This window comes from Acomys russatus, chromosome 13 (assembly GCF_903995435.1).
Source record: "Acomys russatus chromosome 13, mAcoRus1.1, whole genome shotgun sequence".
Taxonomy (NCBI): domain Eukaryota; kingdom Metazoa; phylum Chordata; class Mammalia; order Rodentia; family Muridae; genus Acomys; species Acomys russatus.
This window is the reverse complement of record NC_067149.1, coordinates 28873497-28896450: the sequence shown is the minus strand read 5'-3', so window position 1 is coordinate 28896450 and position 22954 is coordinate 28873497. Positions and strand designations below refer to the sequence as shown.

The 22954-nt window shown below is 41.7% G+C and overlaps 2 protein-coding genes across 2 annotated transcripts in view; one reads left to right on the top strand and one right to left on the bottom strand.

Moving 5' to 3' along the window:
• Nucleotides 1-22954, top strand: part of Shq1 (SHQ1, H/ACA ribonucleoprotein assembly factor) — a 110780-nt gene that overhangs the window by 32680 nt on the left and 55146 nt on the right. Inside the window, exons 7-9 of the mRNA XM_051154995.1 lie at nucleotides 4496-4650; nucleotides 6784-6837; nucleotides 8538-8666. Of these exons, the coding sequence (XP_051010952.1) occupies nucleotides 4496-4650; nucleotides 6784-6837; nucleotides 8538-8666 (338 nt within the window). The remainder of the gene's footprint in view (nucleotides 1-4495; nucleotides 4651-6783; nucleotides 6838-8537; nucleotides 8667-22954) is intronic.
• Nucleotides 14457-14880, bottom strand: LOC127197223 (H/ACA ribonucleoprotein complex subunit 3-like; the record flags this gene model as incomplete). Its single annotated transcript, XM_051154994.1, has 1 exon — nucleotides 14457-14880. A coding segment is annotated over one exon (204 nt), but the record flags the coding sequence as incomplete, so codon positions are not given.

The window sequence follows — 22954 nt, the reverse complement described above, 5'->3', positions numbered from 1 at the left end:
ACAAATTAAGAGATTGCCTTGAGTTTCAGAAGAGCCCTTGGACTTTAGACCTTTGAACAGGATTGAGTCTGTGAAAGACTATGAGGGCTTTTGGAGTTGAGCTAAATGTATTTTAGACTTAGATATGGCCATGAGTGTATGCTGGTGATTTGAATGAGAAATATTTCCTGTAGGCCCCAGTGTATGGACACTTGAAATTGGGGAGATTTAGGAGGTGCGTGGCCTTGCTGAAGGAGAACCTAGCGGTAGGCTTTTAGAATTTTATAACCTCACCCCACTTCTAGTTGTTTCTCTTTACTTAGTGCTTATGATTGAAATATGAGCTCTTGCTTTCTATTCTCTTGCCATGGTTGCCCCTGCTTGCGGCCATACCTTCCCAGCTTCCTGCCATGATTGACTCTCACCCACTAGAACCATAAGCCAAATAAATTCTTCCTTCTCTAAGTTACTTTGGTTTATGGTGTTTTATGATAGCAACAGAAAAGTAACTAATGTCATGTTTTGCATATAATAACTAGAAAATGAAGTGCTTGTGTTTTTAAGTTACTCCCTCTGATCATGCTGTAAATGGGATATTTTACTTGGTATAGTATTGAGAACTAATGGTGTTAGTGTGAGACTGAACACAAAAGCATGTTACACGACTGTTCTGTAACTATAGAGTGACTTCATTATGGGACTGGAGCAATAGCCCAGTAGGTGAAGTGCTTACCATGTAAGTGGAAGGCACTGAATTTATATGCCCCGCAGCCACATACAATGCTGAGTGAGTGTGGTAACCCACCTGCAATCCTAGAAACAGAAACAGGGCATCCTAGAGCAAGCTGGCTACCTAGACAAGCTGAATTGATGAGCTCCAGGCTCATAAATATAAATATAAATATAAATATAAGTATAAATAAAAAAATATATATATGAATGAAAGCTTTGAAGAAAATACCTGATGCCAACCACAGGCATCCACATGCACAAACACACAACACAAATACCCCTCCCCATATACACAAAAACATATATTTCTATATACCATAAAATTCCCTTAGGAGATATATATATAATATCTTGATATTAAGAGATCCATGGTATGAGAGCCGGAGAACTGACCCTGTCCCTTGTCAGCTGTGGCATTGAGTGAGCTGGAGGAATACCAGAGAGCTCACCCTGGTGGTTTATGTGCATGTAAGAGAGCTGGCAGCCTGACCAATTCACTACTTCCCAGGCCCAGATCCAGGGCTTTGAGTTGGCCCACCCTAACATCTACCCCATCTATGATCTGCTGGAGTGTGTGAAAAGGCTGGACCTGTAGATCCAAAACTGCAGGGTCTCCATGACACAGAGCAGTGCCAGGATATCCTAGAGGAGTGTCTCCGAGGGTCCAGTGTTGATAGTGTAGCAGAAGCCAGAGGCCTTGAACCAGACCAGTGACTCACTGCAGTGAACATTTGCAGGTAAAGATATATGGACAAAAGAATACACTGTGTGACACTCTGTGGCACACTACAGCTTCTATGACAAGTGTGTGTGTGTGTCTGTGTCTGTGTGTTTATTCTATCTTCTTTTGTGGGGTAAGTTGCAAGGGTGGAGGGCAGATATGAGGGGATGGGGAGATGAGTGGGCTTGTGGGGCATGATGTGAAATTCACAAAGAATCAATAAAAAGTTTAAAAAAAAAAGAGAGAGAGAGAGAAGCGATGCATGGATTGCCTAGATTGTAGGCATTAAAGGAGACTTAGAAACTCAAGTCTCATACTTGCTTGTCATCATGTAAACAAAGTGTTTTGTTGTATCATTAACATTTAAGCATTTCAGTGTGTTGTTTTGGAATATGTAGTCAATATTTGGTAGAGTGGCTGATATATAAAAAGAAATATTTTTTCTCTTTTATCATGAAGTATTTAATGATGGAAGTGGAGGAATACTGTATTTGCAACAGTTGACAAGAAGCAAAAATACTTTGAAGTAATTTTAGTAACAAAAGCAGCAAATCTGTCTGACAAAGTTGGTGGTTCAGTGGGGATTCGCTGTCTGGAATAAAGTGAAGTGTTCAAGTATGAAAAGCTGGCTTCCAGATAGATGCTTTAGTACTATTATTGTTGTTATTTACTCTTACTATTTTAAAATATGTATTCATGTTTTGGCTACATGTATATCTGTGTACCACTCTTGTGCCTGGTGCTGGCAGAGGTCAGAAGAGAGCATCAGATCCCTATGATGGGAGTTACAGTTGGTTTTGAACCATCACGTGAGTGCTGGGACTCAAACCTGAGCCCTCTAGAAGAGCAGTTAGTACTTTTAGCCACTGAGGCCTCTCTCTAGCTCCAAGTGAAATACTTTTAAATAGACTTCCCTTATTACTAAGGAGTTGTAAAGATGTTAACCAAGGCTGTCAATCCAAAATCTGCTTTTTTAAAAGAAGAGCTGGTTGAGATTATATTGAACATAGTTTCTGTGGCAAAAGATATTTCAAATAAAGTCAGTAGACTGGGAATTTGTTTAGAGTTCACATTTAATATATTTAATTTATTACTTGTGTGTGTAATTGTGGGTATATGTATCCCATGGCTCATGTGTGGAGGTCAGAGAACAACTTTGTGGAGTTGGTTTTCTCCTTCCCCCTTTATTGAGTTCTTGAGATCAACTCAGTTGTCCTTGGTCATGACTGGCAAGTGTTTTCTCCTGCTGATCTATCTGTTGGCCCAAGGATTTATAGTTATAGTACACAACAAGGTTTTAAATTTTTGACAAGCCGAGCTGGGTGTAGTGGCGAAAGTCTGTGGTCCCAGAACTCTGGGAGGCAGAGATGGTTGGATCTCTGTGAGATTAAGGCCAGCCTGATCTACATAGCAAGTCCAGGAGAGCCAAGGCTACATAGAGAAACCCTGGCTCAAGCCAAACTGTTTAATAGGAAAATTATACCAAACACAGTCTGATGGGCAGTTGACAGAGCAAACCCAGTTTGTCAACACAACTAGGAAATAACATCCTCTGTTAAGCAGAGCAGCACTGACTGAAGTACCCGGAGGTGAGTCTCCATCAGGAGGTTGTTGCTGTGGAACAGCTTATCCCCACGCTTGTGTTCCCACAGTCTCCACACATTCCAGGTCAGGCCTGGCTCTGATAGGTCCTCTGCTCAGGGCCTTGGAAGACCATAGTAGCTCAGATGTGATCAGCCTGTGGGATGAGAGCTATGAATGCAGCCGAACACAAAATCCTAAATTTACATGCAATATTATGAGACCTTTTAATGACCGTTTTTGTAGCTGGACTGCTTGGCTCATTGGATGCGATGGTCAACATGACATGACAGCATCGTTTTGCAATACTGAAGTTCGGGCATGCTTACTAGCCAAAATTGCCCTTCTTTTTAAAAAAGTGGGTGTTGGTTGCTACATTCTTTTCTCCAGGCTCATTCACTATTGACATAACTCTCTTTCCTAGAGCTGCAAAACTGTGCCCCCACTTTCTTACCTGTTCACAAATAGGGCAATCTTCAGATTGTAGAGGTCCCAGAAGTGCTTACCACATAGCCTTTTCACAGGCCACCTCACCACAGGGCAAAACCAGTTAGGACACCCTGGCTCTGCTCTGACAGTAATGGAACATAAGCATGGCAGAACTGTCTTGTCATCTTTGTCATAGTCTGTAGGACAGAGTCAAGTGACAGGATCTATCCCACATAGGGACTGATGCATCTCTTTGGGGGCCATCTAGGAATTCTTACCTCAGTCACTTAAACCCATTAAGCTGGAAAGGAATGAGAAAAGCACTGTTAAGTTTATATCCAGCAGGGTAGGAAGCATGTGTATGAAGGCTTGCTGGCAACTCAAAGCCAGCTTGACACAAGCTGGAGTCATTTTGGAAGAGGGAATCTTATTTGATAAAAAGGCCCCACCAGATTGGTCAGCATCTTCGTCAGGAGGCACATAATTGTCTCTAACGCCTGTTCCTAGGGGTATGACATCTCTAGCTTCCCACACGCACATGCACACACCCACATGTACACACACACACACACACACACACTTGTATGCATAACTTAACTTAAAATAATAAGAATAAACCTTAGGAAAAAGATTTGTGATGTCAGAAACTGCTGTTGAATTGTCCTAAGTATAGCACAATGTTGTGATAGGAGGGAAAGGTCTGGAAGGTCTGAAAAGATGCATAGCTTTTAATAAAGCTTGAGAAGCCTCCTTTAAGAAATTGCCTCATGCCGCTCATGGTGGCCCGCGCCTGTAATCCCAGCACTCAAGGTGTCAGAGGCAGACTGATCTCTGTGAGTTTGAGGCCAAGGTAGCCAAGGCTACACAGACAAAACTTGTCTTGAAGAAGGGGAAAAAAAAAAAAAAAAAAAAAAAGAGAGAGAGAGAGTTAAGGATAAGTAACTTTGATTTTGCTTTCTGTTTTCAGAGCTCCAACTTGGGCAAATCTTCTGCACTAGTGGCTTTATGAACCTGAATGGCGCATTTAATTTTCAGAATTGTGTTTTCTTCTAGTGTCTTTTTCAGAAGAGGAAAAATATCAGCTACGGAAATTTGTGAATAAGTCTTACCTCCTGGACAAGACGGCTTGCCGTCAAGTGTACTACAGTTTAGTTGACATCCTCCTGGCCTATTGTTATGAAGTCCGTATCACTGAAGGGGAGTACAACGTAAGTCCCTATGTGCCAGTGCAGATCACTGTGTAAGTCCCCTGTTGAGTGCAGAGCCTGTCGTGATAGATTGCTTAGGGGCTGTCCCAGCAGAAGTGCCTGTGGTAGTCACTGTAGGTGGTAGCGAGGACCATCCTGAAGCATAATGCTAATATGTGGCCTTGTCTCTTCTTTCTTGGCAGTAGATCTCCTAGATTGATAGCAAAGCAGGGAAGTGGAAGGAAATAAGCCACAGTTGGAGAGCAGAGTGGCAAAGGAGCCACCACACTCACTGGTGTTTTTTCTCCAAGCTTTCATTTATCACATGCAGAATAAAGCCTTCTGCAGAAAAGAATGTTAGCATACAAAATGTATACTTAGAAAGATTTGTGTGTAAACTCCCAATTTTTTCAAAACTTGAATCATATTTCTGTTTGTTATTTAAAACAATCATCTCAGATTGAAGCAGGAGGATTGAGAGGTGAAAGCCAGCCTGAGCTGTAAATGAAGACCCTGCTTTTATCTTCTTTCTCTTCATTTGTATGCTACAGAAGCCATGTGTGTTGGATCATGTGGTTTTTGTTAATATTTATTTATTAAGTATACAGTGCTTTTGCCTGCATGTATACCCGCACGCTAGAAGACAGCACCAGATCTCATTATAGATGGTTGTGAGCCATCATGTGGTTGCTGGGAACTGAACTCAGGACCTTTGGAAGAGGAGACAATGCTCTTAACCTCTGAGGCATCTCTCCTCCAGCCCTGAGTCATGTTTTAAAGACTGTGAGTTCAATCACCAGGACCTCAAACCTTCTAATCTTTGAGTGAATAAATGAATCTCAAGAAACCAGCTGACCATGGGCCTACTGTTGATAGTTGCCTGTGCTCAGATTTAGCTTTGTCTATGCTTTCCTTTTTCTTTCTGATTAGACAAAAATTTTATACCATTGGGATTATTAATTCCATAATCACACAATTCTAATAGTTAGTAATAACCACAGTTATAGGTCATTTATATCTGTCTGGTTTTCTCTCACTGTGCATCTATGTGTTTATGTGCATGTGTGTGTTTGTGGGCATGTGTGTGTGCATTGTGTGTGCACGTGTGTGTGTGTGTGTGTACAAACTCTGGGTTACAGTATCAACACTATGATTTCACCCACTTATCTCAGGTAGCATTATAACACTAGTACAATAGTAGAGTTTGAGATGCCAATTCTTTGTTGTCATAATTGTGAAAATTTCTAAAGTGACTATTGTGGCCTGCATATGATCTAAGTGAATCAAATTGGAGTTATCAGGAATGTAGCATATCTGAAAATACTTTGGTTTCAAGTCTTTTTTTTTTTTTTTAAAGACATTCTAAGTAGATTGAATGTTTTCTTGGACCCAAAATTAAATAAATAAATAACAAATAAAGGCTCTTCATTTTATACTATTGAGTCTTTGAAAACATTTTTAAAAATTAAATTTTTATGTATATGAGGTTTTTCCTACATGTATGTATGTGCAACATGCTTGTGCATGGGAAAGTCAGAAGAGGGCATCAGATCTCCAGAAACTGCAGTTATGGATGGTTGTCAGCCACCATATGGGTGCTAGGAACTGAATCCAGATCCTGTACAAGAGCAGCTAGTATTCTTGACCATCAAGCCATCCTCCAGCCCCACATACTGAATCTTTATGAGTAAAAGTGTTATACTTGATCAGATTTGCCAGTTTTTCTTCTATTTGCATGTTTAAGATCATGAAGTCTTGCATCGTTGCAAGCCTGCGGACACCTGCTAATCCCACATGCATTCTCTGAAAGGCCGTTTCTTGATGAGGGTTTTCAGGTGCTGGGACAGCAGTTCAACACCTCGTGACTTTGTAGAGAAAGAAAGAGCAAACATTTTGTTTCTGTCTTGTTTGAATGCCCTGCTTATTTGTGTGTATATTCTGGTACTCTCATCAGTGGCATGATTAATTTCATAGAATCCCAAGCAAAGCGACCAAAGACATTTTTTTTTTCAGTCTCTGCATCAGTACAATTAATTTTTGATGTTCATAAATACATTGTTTTCGCATTTTGTTTTCATGTACTAGTTTTAGTGGATATATTTGTTTCATTTCCAAATGACTTCTGAAGGTGACACTTCTTTCTCCCAAACCAAGGTCGAATCTGCATGGACTATCAGAAAGCTGAGCCCAACACTCTGCTGGTTTGAGGTATGATTGCTATTTGATATTGTTTAGGCTTTTGTTTTTAGAAAGTTATTTTTCTGTTGTTCTTCATTTTGGGTAGGTTTTTTGTTGATTACTTAATGTCTTTAAATTTGAGCTCTATTATACTTAAAAAAAAAAAAAACTTGCTGGGGCTGGAGAGATGACTCAGAGGTTAAGAGCACTGATTGCTCTTCCAGAGGTCTTGAGTTCAATTCCCAGCAACCCATGGTGACTCACAACCATCTATAATGAGAACTGGTGCCTTCTTCTGGCATGGCAGAACACTGTGTATATAATATATAAATCTTAACAACAACAAAAAAACCAATAAACTTACTGGGATAGTCAAGGCATGTCAGCATTGCAGAAACTGTGGAGGGAAATACTTGCTCGATATCATTGAGGACAGTGATGTGTTTGGGAAAATGTGGTAGAGCAGCAGGAATATTAATAAATTGGGGCTCAGAGTTCAAAAATGGAAAACAAACTTAGATGATAATGAACCACCAGAGTCATGCTGAGTGCCTTATATCTTTTATTTATCTTGTTCCTCGGTAGTAGCATAATAAGGTGAGTGTGGTTGTATTTGCAACTGAAGAATCTACAGTTGAAGAAACTCAAGTCATGCGGCTTAAATAAATTATACGGCATCCTGTCATTTTATGGTTAGAACTGTTAACCTCTTTTTAAAAAAAAAATCAAAATTTTATTTCTCATTATTATTACTTTTCAGGGCACTTATTTATGCATATGAAGGGCAGGAGACAATTTCGTGGAACCAGTTCTTGCCTTCCACCTTTATGTAGGTTCTAGTCTTGAACTCAGGTTACATCATTAGGTGCATGTACATTATTCCATGGAGCCATGCTATTGGTCCTGCTGGTCATCTTTAATGTGGTGATAATTGGTTTTTATCTATTTTCTAATTCTTTTTATGTAGTTCTCATAAAATTTATTAAAGGATGTTATCCTTTTTGTATGTATGTATTTATTATTATTTTTACAGTGCTCTGCCTGCATGTACAGCTGCATGCCAGAAGAGGGCATCCGATCATATTATAGATGGTTGTGAGCCACCATGTGGTTGCTGGGAATTGAACTGGAGACTTCTGGAAGAGCAGTCAGTGCTCTTATCATCTGAGCCATCTCTCCAGCCCCCAAGAATGGTATCTTTTAAGTGTCTGCATTCAGAACAAATTGTTCAACATGCAAGTTGTGCCATCTGTTCAGATAATGTGTACTTTTTAGTTGTACAGTGGAGGTTGCTTCATGCCTTACTTCCTTCTATGAGGAGGTAAGAGTCAGCCCAGCACCAGTACCATGGGAGGCTCTTACTCTTCCAACGCTAAGAGAGTAGGCCAGCAGCCTTGCCAGCAACCTCGGCTAGGAGCTACTTATAAAGTCAGGAAGCCTGTCCCTATCCCCCCTCTGCCATCAAATCCAAATCTGAGCTTAGAATCTGAATGCCTGTCCCTGTTAAGGTTAAAATGTTCCTTCTTCATAGGTGGTTTTCAGGCTGCACTTAGGGATTTGTTGACGCCTCATGAAGAACTATAAGCCTGTGATAAAGTGAGGTGGACGAGAAGAATCTCGTGGCCAGTTATGCAGGCTTCCAGGGCTTAATCGGGAGTGTTCTCTTTCCGTTGTGTGCTTTTGTTGTGTAGTAGTCTATGGAGATTGCTTACTGAGATGCCTCTTTATAGATGTGGATGGACGTTCATGAAATCCTGGTGTCTTTTGGAAGGAGAGTTTTGTGCTACCCGCTTTATCGTCATTTCAAGCTGGTGACAAGAGCCTGTAGAGACACTGTAAAGATACTGCAACTAGGTAAGGTAGGCTTGCAAGTCTGAGCGTGAGGAGCTGTAGATTTTAGTAGGTGAAGATGTAATCATGGTGTTTGCTCTTTTCTATATATAAATAAGTAACGAAAACAATCAGATCCATCCCCCACCCCCGGATATAAACAGCAATGGTCCTCTACAGAGCTGCCCAGTCATGCTTACCTTTTCTACGAGAGGGAGAGAAAAGGGAGGAGTGCACCAGCATCTCAGATCCCTGCACACTGAGGATAGATTATGCTGTTCAGCATTTTTTGGATTCCTGGAACTTTCTAGACACTGGGCTTGGACTGTGGGTCCAATAATGAGGGTAGAAAATCCTCTCATCCAGTGGGCTTACAGCTTTGTCAGAGAGACATAAATAAGCCAGCAGTTCCAATACAGAGTCGCAGGTGCTCTGCCTGTGAGGGACAGTGATTGGTTAGGAGGGAACTTGTCACCTAGACTTGGGAAAGCAGGAAGGACTTTTCATTACTATTCTGAAGACTCTTGACTGCTGCTAAGTTTAGCATAAAAAGTGAAATGCTTTCTGGTTCTAAGAATATGGAAGATCTGCTTGTCTCCAGTGAGATGGCATCAAGGTTACTTTGCAGAGTAGGTGCTCTGGTGTTGTGGGCCCTGAGGACCCGTAGGCCCTGTGGCGCGGCTGCCAAACTCCATGGCTTCTGGAGGTGGTGTTCCTACTGATGGTGTTCCTACTGGTGGTGTTCCTACCAAAAAAAGCAGTTGCGCAAGGAAACCTTTCCAGTGTAGATGTCTAGCTGCCAAGAACAAGCAGAAAGCTGGATCCCTAAGTCTGTGGAGACTTTCGAGGGTTTCCTGAGTGAAATTGGGTCACAGGCCCGAGTTGTGAGTTCCTTTTTTTGTTTTTTCGAGACAGGGTTTTTCTATGTTATCTTGGCTGTCCTGGACTTGCTTTGTAGACCAAGCTGGCCTCGAACTCACAGTGATCCGCCTGCCTCTGCCTCCCGAGTGCTGGGATTAAAGGCATGCGCCATGATGCCCGGCTGAGTTGTGGGTTCTTATATACTGCCATCTACCATCCTTCAACAAATTGACATGATGGCTGATACTAATGTCGTAAAGGCTGCAAAAGAGTTTGTTTCTGGCAAGAAGTCATTGGTGGCAAGTGGAAATTTGGGACATACGTCTTTTCTTGACATGTTCTAATACAGATGCATATCTTCTAGTCTTAGCCCAGTCAACAAACATCAGAGTCAGGTCTCTTAATTTAATATTCAGTATTTATCTCAATGAAGTAAAAAACTTAAAAACAAAACAAACAAAAAGAATATGGAAAATTCCAGGCTTCAAAACAGATTCCAAAGTGCTCATAACAGCATCTTTAGAGTAGAACGACTAGAACATCATTCGGATAGAGCAACAGGATTCAGCATAAAAAGGGAAGCTCATCTCCTATATACATAAGAAAGGATGTTCACTTCCTTTGTCCTTAAGAAGGGATGTTTATCCCCTATATCCATATGAAGGGACGGTCAGCTCCTATATGCATAAGAAGCGAACCTTCTCCCCTATATACATCAGAAAAGAACTTCATCCCTCCTGTCCAGGTGACTTGATTGGGTTGTTAGGGAAAATCACAGGTGAGGGACATCTGGCTCTTTGTCTTCAGTGTGACCTGCGTTCTTCATGCTCTCGGTATGCATGTTTATAGATGATAACTGTGAAAATGAATCATAGTTAACTGAAAGATGCCTTTTCATTCACCCGATAGGTTTAGACTAGCAGTATTTTACTTTGAAGGATTGTTGTTTAGGATAAATGAGTGAATATCATTGAGAAATCTATCTCCTTTAACTCTGGGAGACAAACTGCCTTTTTTTTTTTTTTTTTATGTAATTTTTTTTCTCTCCATCCAAGGTACTTCTTGAATCTCTAAAATTACCTTGAAAAATCAATCTACTCTAAATGAATGATTGTCGATCTGGAGCTACACATCACAATTACTTGCTTTTTTGTAGTCTTGCAGGATTTTGTGAGTGTTGTTCATAGATTTAAGCTTGGAGACTGTTACATTGTGGCTTCCAGGGGGAAACCAGCAAAACTGCAGCAAGCCCTCCCATGTATGCTTCCACACATAACCACTCTGGGTCTCATTCATATGAACTATTACTTGTTACTTTTTATTCTGGGAAGTAATCTGGTACTCTGGATTTTTATTTGAAAAGTAATCAGTTCTGTGATTACATAACCCAAAATAAATGTGATTGCCTTGATTTACAGTCTAATCAATTATTCAAACAGTTTTAGTAGGTTAGAGCTGAAATTGAGACTTAACTTTTCATCGTTATCACTAACAAGAAATAGTCTTTCCAGCTGTATGTTGTTAGCAGAAAACTTGAAACAGCACACTAGAGGCCCTGCTGAAAATGAATGTGAGCTGACTAAGCCACAGCACTGGGTTCTGCGGCTGGCATAGGGCACCTACAGTGTGGAAAGCACAGCACTGGACTGTCCTGACCCTGAGCCATTGGATGTGAGGGTGACAAGCTCTGAATGAGGGTTGTGACCTGTGTCCGCACAGGCGATGGCACACGAATGCCATTATTACACTGAGGAATCTCATTTGTGTGAACACTCCATAAGCTAAGTGGAAATAGCACCAGCCTGGCATTTGGTGTTTCCCAAGAATGACTGTGTATGTAGTTAACATTCAGAACACAGCTCCAAGCAGCCACACTTCTGTTGTAAAGATCAGATAGTGCTTACGTAGTAGGAAGTAGCAAATGACTCTTTCCCCCAAAGAAATTCTGACCTCAAATGGAGGAGTTTCCAGACCCAGCTACAGAGAGTACTTCATGGTAATTGACTAAGATGGGAGTTTTCAAAGAGCCGTGAATTTGCTATATCTGACTTCATAACAGCCTTTACAAGGATGCTTTACTGGGCTTTGAGCATCTTCAAGTTTCCTGCATCCTTCCCTCCTCTCATCTTGCAGAAAGCTGTGCTTATCTGTTTCTTTTGTTGAGTATTAAATCCAAACTTCTTTGGGGTGGGAAACCTGGCCTCACCTAGTAAGTACTGTTTCAGTGTTTAACGAAGGACCTTGCCCGTAGGTTTGTTCTCCCCTCTTCAGTCCTTTTGAGAGAACAAAACTCTCCCATGTAATTCTCTGTTTACTGACTCCACAACAAATGTCTCTGCCTCCACCTCCTTGGTTTGTTTTGTGTTTAAAGAGTGACTAGAACTCTTCCTGGAGCCATCCTTTAGCTGCTTTCAGTCAGTTGTGAATGAGAAAAATGGAAAAGAGGGCAGTGTCCAGTGCACCTTAGTTTTATTCTACTGGAAGCAGCAAGCCTTAATCATCCACCGCGTGATCATACACTCTATGCTTTACCGACACGATAAGGTTTTCTCACTCTACCTCTGCTAGAAGGCTGAACACGATGGGGCGGGGGCAGCAACCCACCTTAACTATTGAGCTCATTCTGTGATCCCCACTACCTTGAATGGGAAGCACCCATGCCTCCTATAATATATACCCTGTAGGTTTTTCTAGGCCTAGTTGCAGGAGGAGTCTAATTTCAGTACTTGAGGTTGTTACTTTGTATTTGTAAAGAGGAAGCCTGAGCTTGTCTGGCTTTGCCTATCCCATGTTGTGGAGCCAACAGTTAGTGAGGTGGCTGTTCCAGGCAGGCGCTGCTTGTGCCGGTCACATCTCTAATGACTAAGTTACCTGACTTTGCTGTCATGGGAAGTACCAGTTGCCTTCTGAATAGCCCTTGCTGCTCAGCTACCATTAGTTATCCTTTTCTGCTTTGTGATGGGGTCGGGTACCATTTCCAGTTTGCAGGAAAAGGAGGTTGAACTCTCTGGAGGCTTCTTTGAAGTAGGCTTTGGCCCATGTTTTCCTATGTGAGCCTCAGTGGAAATGGTAATCACACCTGCCATGCTTTCATGTAGCCATTGGTACCTTCTGTATGTTAGCTCCAGGCTCTGTTCTGTTGATGCCTTCCCTTCTCAGTTCACTTCTAGTGCCATCTGGAAAAGCAGGAATACCTGCCCCCATGCTTGTAGAGGAAAGGCAGTCTTTAAAAAATTAAGTGAGCAGCAGAGTAGACAGCACAACCCCAACTTGACTGTAAGTCTGTGTAGTTCAAAGTCTGGGCCCTCATACCTATTGAAATCATTATAAATGGAATCTGGCATCAGTCTCAAAATAACCCACATTGATTATGAGAAAGCCTGTCTTGTTGCAATAAGAGGCTATATACTGGGGTGCTTCTGAAACACATTGGCTGTGAGTTGGTAATTGCTGACTGGCCAGTGAATGTGTAGGATTCATGGGTGGCCCTGTTTTGTGTGTTGTCTGACTTTAAAAAATTGTTTATTTTTATGTTACATACATTGGTGTTTTGACTGCATGTATGTCTGTGTGAAGATATCAGATACCCTGGAACAGAAGTTACAGACAGTTATGACATGCCATGTGTGTGCTGGGAATTGACCCTGGGTCCTCTTGAAGAGCAGTCTTATCTTAACCTCTGAGCCATCTCTCCAGTGCCTAAGTCTGCCTTTTAAACTACTATACTATGTTACCTATTTAAATTTAGTCACCATTTTGTTTGGACAAGTGTATGAAAGTGTTTTGGCTGTTAACTCATACTAGAGGAGCTGAGGATGTGCTGGGTGTAGCTCAGTAGTGGGGCTCGCCTTATTTGTATAGTGTCCTAAGGTCTGTTTCCAGCACCCAGGCTAGTAGAAACCTGTCCTGTAAACACATGAAGTCTGATGAATGTCAGGCAGTATGTAGCCCAAGAAACCTCCTGTATGGACTAAAGACTAGTTTTACTTGAGATGAGTCACAGCCCTTACATATCTGTTACTAACTAATCTCAGTGGTAACAGAGTTTTCAGATATTACTGCTTTACAATCTTCTTTTGTACAATAACATGGTCAGTGGGGAAAACAGTTGCCAGGACACCATGCACAGATCTCAGGGCTGACATGCTTTTCATTTTTAAGAAAAGTAGATGATTATGATAAATTGAGGCTCAATGACAGATGTATTATTATATGAGCTCTGAATTGAATTCTGATGAAACTTTACAAGTGAATTTTTAATATTTAAATTCTATTTATTTTGGAGTCAGTTTAAAAAATACTATTTGTGTGTGTATGTGTGTGTATCTGTGTGTTATGCCTGCAAGTGCATGCTTTCATCTGTGTGGACACATGGCATATGCATGTGCATATACATGTATATATGGGCGCCTGATGTTGTTGCTGTAGGTTGTCTTCCTTGGACACACTTCATGTAATTGAGTCAGGGTCTCTCTTGCACCCCTGGCTCACTGATTCTGGCTAGTCTTAAGTAGGCAGCTTGATGTAGGAAATCTTTCATCTTTGTCTCTAGACTTTGGGGTTACAGGTGGCCTTCATGCCTCCTGGTTTTTACATGGGATCTGGATCTAAACTCCAATCCTCACATGTGTGCAGTATGTCCTCAGCTCTAGAAAATGTTTTCACAAGTTCAGTGTAGAAGATACACCCCCAAATTAGAATATTAGTACATGAATTAATTTAGATTGACTAATATTAACACACCTCCTTGGATCTTTTAATTGTTATTGTTTAAATGTATTCTAAACAATTATTCTGCAATCTATTTGGCAAGTGTTTGTTGAGTGCCTGCTATGTCAGGCTCCTGAAAATACAGTAGTTTGGATAGGGGATTAGAACATTATATATTCCAAAGAATGTTTAGAAATTTAATTTTTCTTTCTTTTTTTTTTTTTTTTTCTTTTTTTTTTTAACTTTCAAGTCATTGTATCTTTAATAACCTGGCAGTAAGTCAAAACATGAAAGAAAAAAAAAAGGTTAAAATTGTTCCTTTTACTGGCGATGCCCATCACTACAGACTCAACCACGTAGTGAGATAGAGTCCCAAACAGCATGGCAAGGCTTCGCCGCTCACGAACTGTCACGTTTGGTTACTGTTAATCGGCCTGGGGCCGGGCAGCACAAGAGATCAACGAACCCTCAGAGGACAGGGCGCGGTTGCTGGGTCGTGAGAACCTTGAAACGTTTCTTGATAGTGATTCGGTGTCTCCAGTACTTGTCGTCTGGGGAGAACCGAGCAGGATGGGCAGAGCAGGTCTGCTGTCCCATAGGATCAAATTTCTTCAGCGTATAGACGCGATCGCCCTGCTCGTTGAGGTAATACTGGAGAAACCTGACTACACTTCAGCCGAAAGACAACAGCCTGTCTACCGCCAGCCGCGTTTCTCCGGAGTACACCGCCTCAATCCAGAAATTTAATTTTTCATTGCTAAGGATTGAACCTAGAGCCTGAAGCATGCTAGGAAAATATGCTATGCTACAAGTTTGGTTTTGTTTTTTGTTTTTGTTTTGTTTTATGTTTTTTAATTGTGTGTATAACAAAAAGCTCAGAAGGTAAATGTAGGTGTGAAAACGTAAAACCAAGGAAACTGAAGTCATGTAAGGCATGTCACCTCCTGCAGAGGGGAGTCCTGCTGAATTTGACTTCCTTGCCTTAGCTCCCACCATTTCCCCAGCACAATATCAACTATCTGTTAATTGGCTGACCTGTTTATCTAGCAATTGATTTATTCAGCAGACATTTTAAATGAGTACCTACTCCAAAGCACATGCTGTGCAAAGGATCCAGTAAAAATTTAGAGCAATAGAAAGAGGAGTTAGTAGCTTTGCAGACGTTGCTGACCCCTGAGGTCCTTTGCTTTTAGCTGTCAGTGTTTTAGCACCTCAGTGTTCTTTGACATGGTGGTTGATGGTGAGTCCATGAGCTGTATCTCTTTCACTTGTCTGTAGAGAAAGTTCCAGAGACAGCAGAAACGTTTCATACTTGGAGCTCAGGAGAGGAAGGGTTTTATTAGAAGGGTTCCTCCTTTCACAGAGTTGTTCCAGGCGTCAGCTGCTGGGGTAGTGGCTATACACTCCATAATGGCACTGGGGTCAAGTTCACCTGTGGAAAGAAATGTTAAGGTGAGAACTTCATCCCAGAGCATGTGGTCCTGTAGATACGTTGTCATGGCAAATGCTGGACCAAGCACAAAAGCTTCCCAGTGCCCCATGTATACCGCTGAGACTGGTTGGGTGCCATCGTATGGTCCTTACGAAGGTGAAAGAAGGCATGGGCGTCATGGAAGCCAGCAGGGAGATCACTGTTGCCAACTGAGGACACTTCTAATGCTTTGATGTGTGTGCATCCTGTTTGCAGCTCAGGAGAGTGCAACCCACCCTCTGCCTTATCCTAGAGCCCTTGTGCTCTCCCTGTGGATCTTTAGTGTCCTGCTTATTTGTTTAGTTATTTAGTTGGTTTTGTTGTTGTTTGATTTTTTTTTTTTTTATAAGAGTTTTCTGGGAAGAGGAAACTCAGTTGAGGAAACATCTTTATCATCTCCTGTAGGCAAGTCTGTAGGGTGTTGTCTTGATTGGGGATTGATGAGGAAGAATCCAGCCCATTGTGGGGCCTGTCTTTCCTGTGCAGGTGGTCCCGAGGTGTAAAAGAATGGTGCGAGCCGTCCCCTGGATGGGGAGGCCTGGCGGTACTCAGAGGAAGGATAGCAAGTTACCAAGAAGAGACTCGATATTCTAAGAGCATATATAGGGGGAGGAGGTATCCCTCAATCACAGACATAGGGGAGGGGAGAAGGGGGGAAGTGGGAGGGAGGGAAGAATGGGAGGAAATAGGTGAAGGGCTAACAATCGAGATGTAATATGAATAAACTAATAAAAAATGTAAAAAAAAAAATAAAGTACACTTCTGTTTTTTCATATAAGCTTTAAAAAAAAAATGGTGCTAGCACACATCTTTAATCCCAGCCCTTGGGAATAAGAGACAGACCGATCTGTGATTTCCTGAACAGCCAGGGATACACAGAGAAATCCTGCCTTGAAAAAACAAACAAAAAACCAAAACCAACCAACCAACAAAAAGTATGTAAATTGAGCAAGCCTAGAGACCCAAGGCAGTAATCAGCTTTTCTTCTTGGTCTTTGCTTCAGTTCCTGCCTCCAGGTTCCTGCCTTGAATTTCTACCCTGTCTTCCGTGTGTGGTGCACTACAAACTGCAAAGGAAATAAACCCTTTAATCGCTGAAATAGAAACCATAACTAAGGCCTTTGGGTTACATATTTTTCTTACCCCTTTTCAGATCGTGCTGGATTGCAGAGTTAAATTTATGGTTATGAATACAAGAGAGGAGATAGGCCTTAGTGTCTGTGTCACTGAGTCCTGAAGCAAGTAATGTGTGTGGCGCCCGCGCCACCGCGGTACCGAGTCAAGGGCGAGGGACTGCGGATTTAACTTATATGCGCACGCACGCACGCACGCGCGCACGCGCACACGCACACGCACACGCACACGCACACGCATACACACACACGTCCTTCGTGCTAAGAGAGCAGCAGCCGCAGCAGCAGCGGTTTATTATTCTCTCCCCAGAGTTCCAAAGAGCCTTCTTAAAGGCAGCCAAACAGGAATCCTCCTCCCAGGTGAAATCCCTCAAGAGGTAATCGCACACAGGAGGAAAAGTCTCGAGGAAGGGAGGGGCGTGTTCTCAGAGCAGTAAACATGACTAGCTAACCAAGATAAACACAGACGTGGAAGCTGCTAGAAACAGGATATGAAACAGCAAGACAGGCAGGCAGCCCAGTCAGGCCTGGTTCCTACACTGTGTACTAGCAGGTACACAGCACTTAAGCAGGCCTGTTCCTTAAAAAAAAAAAAGGTGATTCACTTGAGGTCAGACAAGTCTTATGGGGCTATAAGGTTACTGTATACTGACTTTCCATCATCTTGTTCTAGATACAACTTACTTGGGCCCTAATTAAATATTATAGGATCAGGGGCTGGAGAGATGGCTCATCTGTTAAGAGCACTGTCTGCTCTTCCAGAGGTCCTGAGTTCAATTCCAAGCAACCACATGGTGGCTCACAACCATCTATAATGGGATCTTCTGGCATGCAGGTGACCTGAAGATAGAGCACTCACAAATCTAAAAACAAAAAACAAAACAAAACAAAACAAAACCTCTTATAGGAGCAAGCTTTGGAGCAGGAGTCTAGAGTGTTGGAGAGTATAGGGACTGTGATCGAGCCAGCCTGAGCTACTCTTTACTTTCTCCCCCCTCAAGCACAGAAACTTGAACTCTTAGCTGTTTTTTAGAGTGCCAGTTTCTGTTCCTATCTCTCCAGTGGTTCTATTTTCCCGTGCACGCTAGTTAGGCTTCTGCATATTCCTATCTAGAAGGATGTTGATGTACAAATGACCGTCAGGTTAAGAAAGCCATGTCCACTTCTTCACGAAACCCCAGCCTCTCTAATACTTCCTCTGGTACTCACTAAGCATTGTTAGCTGTTAAAAATGGGTAGATTGTTTGCATGGTAGTTTGTTACGTTACATTTATAAGAAAAGTTTTTTGTTCACTTAAGGTACAATATGAGGGCAGCATTTCCCATACGGTTTACATGTTATAAATTGCCTTTTAGCTACTGTGAATGATTAATGGCTTAAGGTTATCCTGGTACCAACAAATCACTTAAAATGTTTTTTAACGTTCTGTCCCTTGAAGCTTGCGTTATGTAGTGGTGCTTACTGGTGGTGATGGCTCAAAATTAGCTGATCTCTTTAATACTTTCAGAGTAGTCACTAACTATATTATATTTCCTGTACTACTTAGGCTAGGTTTTGCTAATTTCTGCAGTTTCTTAGCTGAGCAATATTGAAAATGGAAGAAGTTAGTTATATTTTTGAATGTATGCTTTCTAAAACGCTTCATAATTAATTCTCTTTAAATATCTGTAATGTCAGTTTTAAGTCTCTTTTGTAAATGGGGGTAACTTTCATTCCGTGTTCTGTAAGAAGATAAAGGTAGAAAATTGTATTTATTTAAAACAAAGTGGGGTGGGGGGAGAGGAAAGCTTTATTTGACTTGAGGTTCTATTGTACATTAATATTGGAAACTAGATTGAATCATTTTATGTGTCTCCCCCTAGAGAACATTCAAGAATTCTACTTGTGTAACTGTTTTTTTTTTTTTTTAAATAAGGAGCTGAGCTTTCAATAAGAGGAAGTGGCAGGCAAGCATGTGTTCCACAGATAGACTCAAGCCTGCTTTCTGTGCAGGTCATTACAGCAGCATCATGGAAGAATGTAAAGGTTAGGCACAACTTGGTCTTAGCCCATGTAAAGTTTACTGCGTGACAGGAATGAAGAAACAAAAGATAAGACATAAAATATATGTATTCGTAAGATAAAGAGGCCTGGTGATAGATAATAATGGCTCAGTGGGTAAAACACTCATGCCATAAGTTTAAACACCGGAGTTTGAGTGTCTAGTAGCCACATAAATGCCAGGTCTGTGTGGTGGTCTGCTTGTAATCCTAGCTCTTGACAAGTGGAGATAGGATCCTCAGAGCAAGCCAGCTAGCGAGCTGGCCTCGCTGAATTGGAGTGTCTGGGGTTCAAGTGAAAGACCTGGCCTAGTGTATAAGGAAGACACCTCTGTCCTCTGCATGTATACCTATGTGGAACATGTACACATACACCCATGTATACCTTGCACACATATGCACCAAAAAGTGTTTTTATTAGATTAAATAAATATGTATGTATAAGGTAAAAATGAGAAGGTTTTTAAAGAAAATACCTTAATTGTTCTCAATAGACTGAATATATCCTGTTTGGTCCCTGCACTAAGTTATAATGCTTTCATATTTTATTTATTTTTGTCTCATTTATTTATATGGAAGGGCTATTAAATAGAATCTCATTTCATGTAGCCCAGGTTGATGTTAAACTCTTTATGTGGATGTGACTGGCCTTGGACTGTTGATTGTTCTGCTTTTAGCAACCATAGTGCCAGGATTTTAGGCATATGGCACTGTGCCTGGCTTTCTTTTTACATTTTTAAATGCTTAAAAAAATACCATAAGAAAAGTAGTACTTAGAGTTAAGCATGGTGGTACATACCCTTAATCTTGGCACCTAGGAGACTGTGCAGGAATACTGTAAGTTTCTGCACATGGGAAGACTGTCCCAAAAGAAAGACAAAATAGTGTGACATGAAAATTATATTCACTCCATATTTTAGTGCCCATAAATAAAGTTTTATTGGAGCACCGTCATGCCTAATCACTTATGTATTTCTATAGCTGCTTTTGTAATTTAATGGCATGGTTGAATACTTGCAGCAGAGATTATACAGCCTACAAAGCTCAGGTCACCTGCATGCCAGAAGATCCCATTATAGATGGTTGTGAGCCACCATGTGGCTGCTTGGAATTGAACTCTTGCCTTGAGTGTATTGTGAAGGATAGGAAGCAGCCCTCTCCCGTGAGCTGAGGTCATGGGCTGCTCCCATCCCTAACAGCAACATGCTGATGCACATCACTTTCCTTGCTGTCCCCTCCCTGTAGGACAAGATGGAGCTGATCTATTTGGTTCACAGTAGCATAAGATCCTCCACACTGGGAAAGCAAATTGAGATGCGTAGTTGGACAAGCAGTAAACAGATAAGGCAGGGTGTATGAAAACAAAGTGATTAGGCCTAGATGAACTGGGCAGGTACATGGCCCATCTGTCACCTGCTGTCACTGTGTTGTGTGTAGTCTGGCCACTCTGCACACTTTAAAAGAAGTAGAAAGTAATAATATCAACTGTTGACATTAAAAAAAAAATCACAGCCGGGCGTGGTGGCGCACGCCTTTAATCCCAGCACTCGGGAGGCAGAGGCAGGCGGATCGCTGTGAGTTCGAGGCCAGCCTGGTCTACAAAGTGAGTCCAGGATGGCCAAGGCTACACAGAGAAACCCTGTCTCGAAAAAACCAAAAAAACAAAAAAAAAAAAAAAATCACCTTGGCACAGTATTTTACATTGTCAAGAAGATGAGGATGTGATGGGACTGAATGGGTTTTCTCTTAGGTGCCACTTGAAGTAGTTAGTTCTTTCCTCCTGTGCACTCCATTTTTTCTCTCTGGCTTTATACAATTGTTTTCCCGTTTGAAGCTAAAACAGTTCCTGAAGATGTGTCAGAACTTTAGTTATTAAGCGATATCTGATGGAAAAGTGAAGTCTAATAATATAATTACCGTATTTCTCAGACTATAAGACTCACCTGACCATAAGGTGTGCCGTAATTTCCCCCCCCCCCCCCCACCTTTGGGGGGGGGGAGTGTGTCTTATGGTCCATGAATACAGTAAAGCCAAGTTTTAGCTGGACATGAAATATGTAGCATACTCTTAGGATGAAACTGTTGCATCAAAATTGTGCTTAAAAAAATTGTGCTAAAAGAGATTTTAAGTTTTTAGTGTATTGTTTCAAGTGTGGATTTAGATAGCAGCTGTTTCAAGAAGCTGTGTTTCTTCAGCTTCTTGTCCATTTTTTACTTACTATGTAAGTGGAATTTTTTAAAAAAAAGAGTTCTACCTAGAATTTGAATGCCTCATTCTTAACTGTCTAAATGAGTGGGAATTTTTGATGGCAGCTGACTGTGTGCCTAGAGACTGAAGCACCGGACACTGTGGCAGATGGTGATTGAGATTGCAAGGCTCAAAAGGCTGGGAGCAGCCTTGGTGCTGTAATGGTGCAGAGAGGAAGGAACAGTGGTACAGCTGAGTTTCCGGGAGCAGATGTAATAAGAGAAAACATTGGAACCTAGTCATATGTTGTTGATGACTTTTCTCAGGGAGACAACAGACCAAAGAAACAATTCTTCTTAAGTCTAGGTGTGTATCATTGAACTCCTGGAGTTACTTAGAGGATTACTCCTCGGGAGGCCTGTTTACATGACCATGGGTGAATAAAGACAGTGCAATCTCCAAGAAGCCCAATCCAGCAAGTTATTGGAGCTACCTGCATAGCTCTCCAGCAGCTTGGCTGGTCCTAGAGTTCCTTCTCCCTAGCAATTATTACTGCTTTATAACCTTAGGGAGAGGTCTTGTGAGCCTCCATCTACCCTCCATGACAGAATGAAAACTTTAGAGGAATTGGTTATACATGTTCCACTGTTTCTTCTAGCTTTTACCTTTTTTTCTTTTTTTCTTTTCTTCCTGCTCTTCTATGTTCTCTGGAGGAGGTAACATAGATGGTCTGGTTATTTTCTTTTATAGCTGAGTACTGGGCTATTCTGTGACAGTAACAGTCACTTACTCTGGGGAGAGTCATCAGTTACAAGGCCCTGCTTACTACCACCCACTGCAAAATAGAAGTTGCTCTTTATAGTTAAGACAGCAATGGTGGTTTTTGGGTGCGAACACAAATGTTTTAGAAGGCAGTTTGCTTGGCACACGTCACCTCTGTAGTAAAACAGTAGCAGCTGCTTCCCCACTGAAGTCCAGCCATAGGTCTTTGCTGTGGTTTACCGTGCCAGATATGAGTTCCCTCCTATGGAGAGGGCCTCAAGTTCAGTCAGCAAGCAGTTAATGGCACCTGGAGCAGTCATGCCACTATTGTTTCAGTGGGTATATCTTACTGGGACTGTGAATAGTATACCATGCAGTGTCCTTAACCAAACATGAGTGTTAGTGACAGTTCTGCCCCTGCAGCCTATGTGACATCTAGCACTGTGAAAGCCAGCCAGCAAGGAGAGAGCTTCCAGCTCACTCCTAGCCTAACTTCTACATGTCCTATTGCCAAAGTATGTGGTTTATTTTAGCAATAGGGACTTACCATCTAATTTTGGCATGCTCCCAACAGTAGTAGCAGTAGCCTTTATAGCTTGTGGGGCCTCAGGAACCTCCTTGGCTAACTTGTAGAGCAGTAACCTATCCCTAGCACTGGGGTTGTCACCCAGCATTATGGCTCCTGGGAGTGCCTTTTTTCCACCCCTGTGTGATGCCTTTGTTATTCCAGATGCTGTTCAAATCTGTAAGGCACTCAAGGCATAGCATAGCAGCATATAATGAAGCCTTTTAACAGAGGTTGGCTTGTTAAAGATCCTTCAAAGAAGATCTTTGAAGGCCTACCCCGTCCCCTCTAAACAAGTGCCAGTTTGTCTTAGAGGGTATTAATAGAAATCTTAGTAAGGTCTAGTATAGTACAAAGCGTCTCATCATCAATTGTTTCATTAAAGAAGCATGTTGAGGGCTCAATCAGTTAAGTGCTTGCCATATAGATCCTGCCATAGGGATCCAAGTTTAAATTCCTAGCATAGTGGAAAATCTGGACGTGGCAGTGCACATTGTAGTGCTAGGGAGATAGGATTAGGATTCCTGAGACATGCTATCTGGCTGATTGGTGAACTCTAGTGTCAGTGGGTTGAGAAGTGAGTGAGGA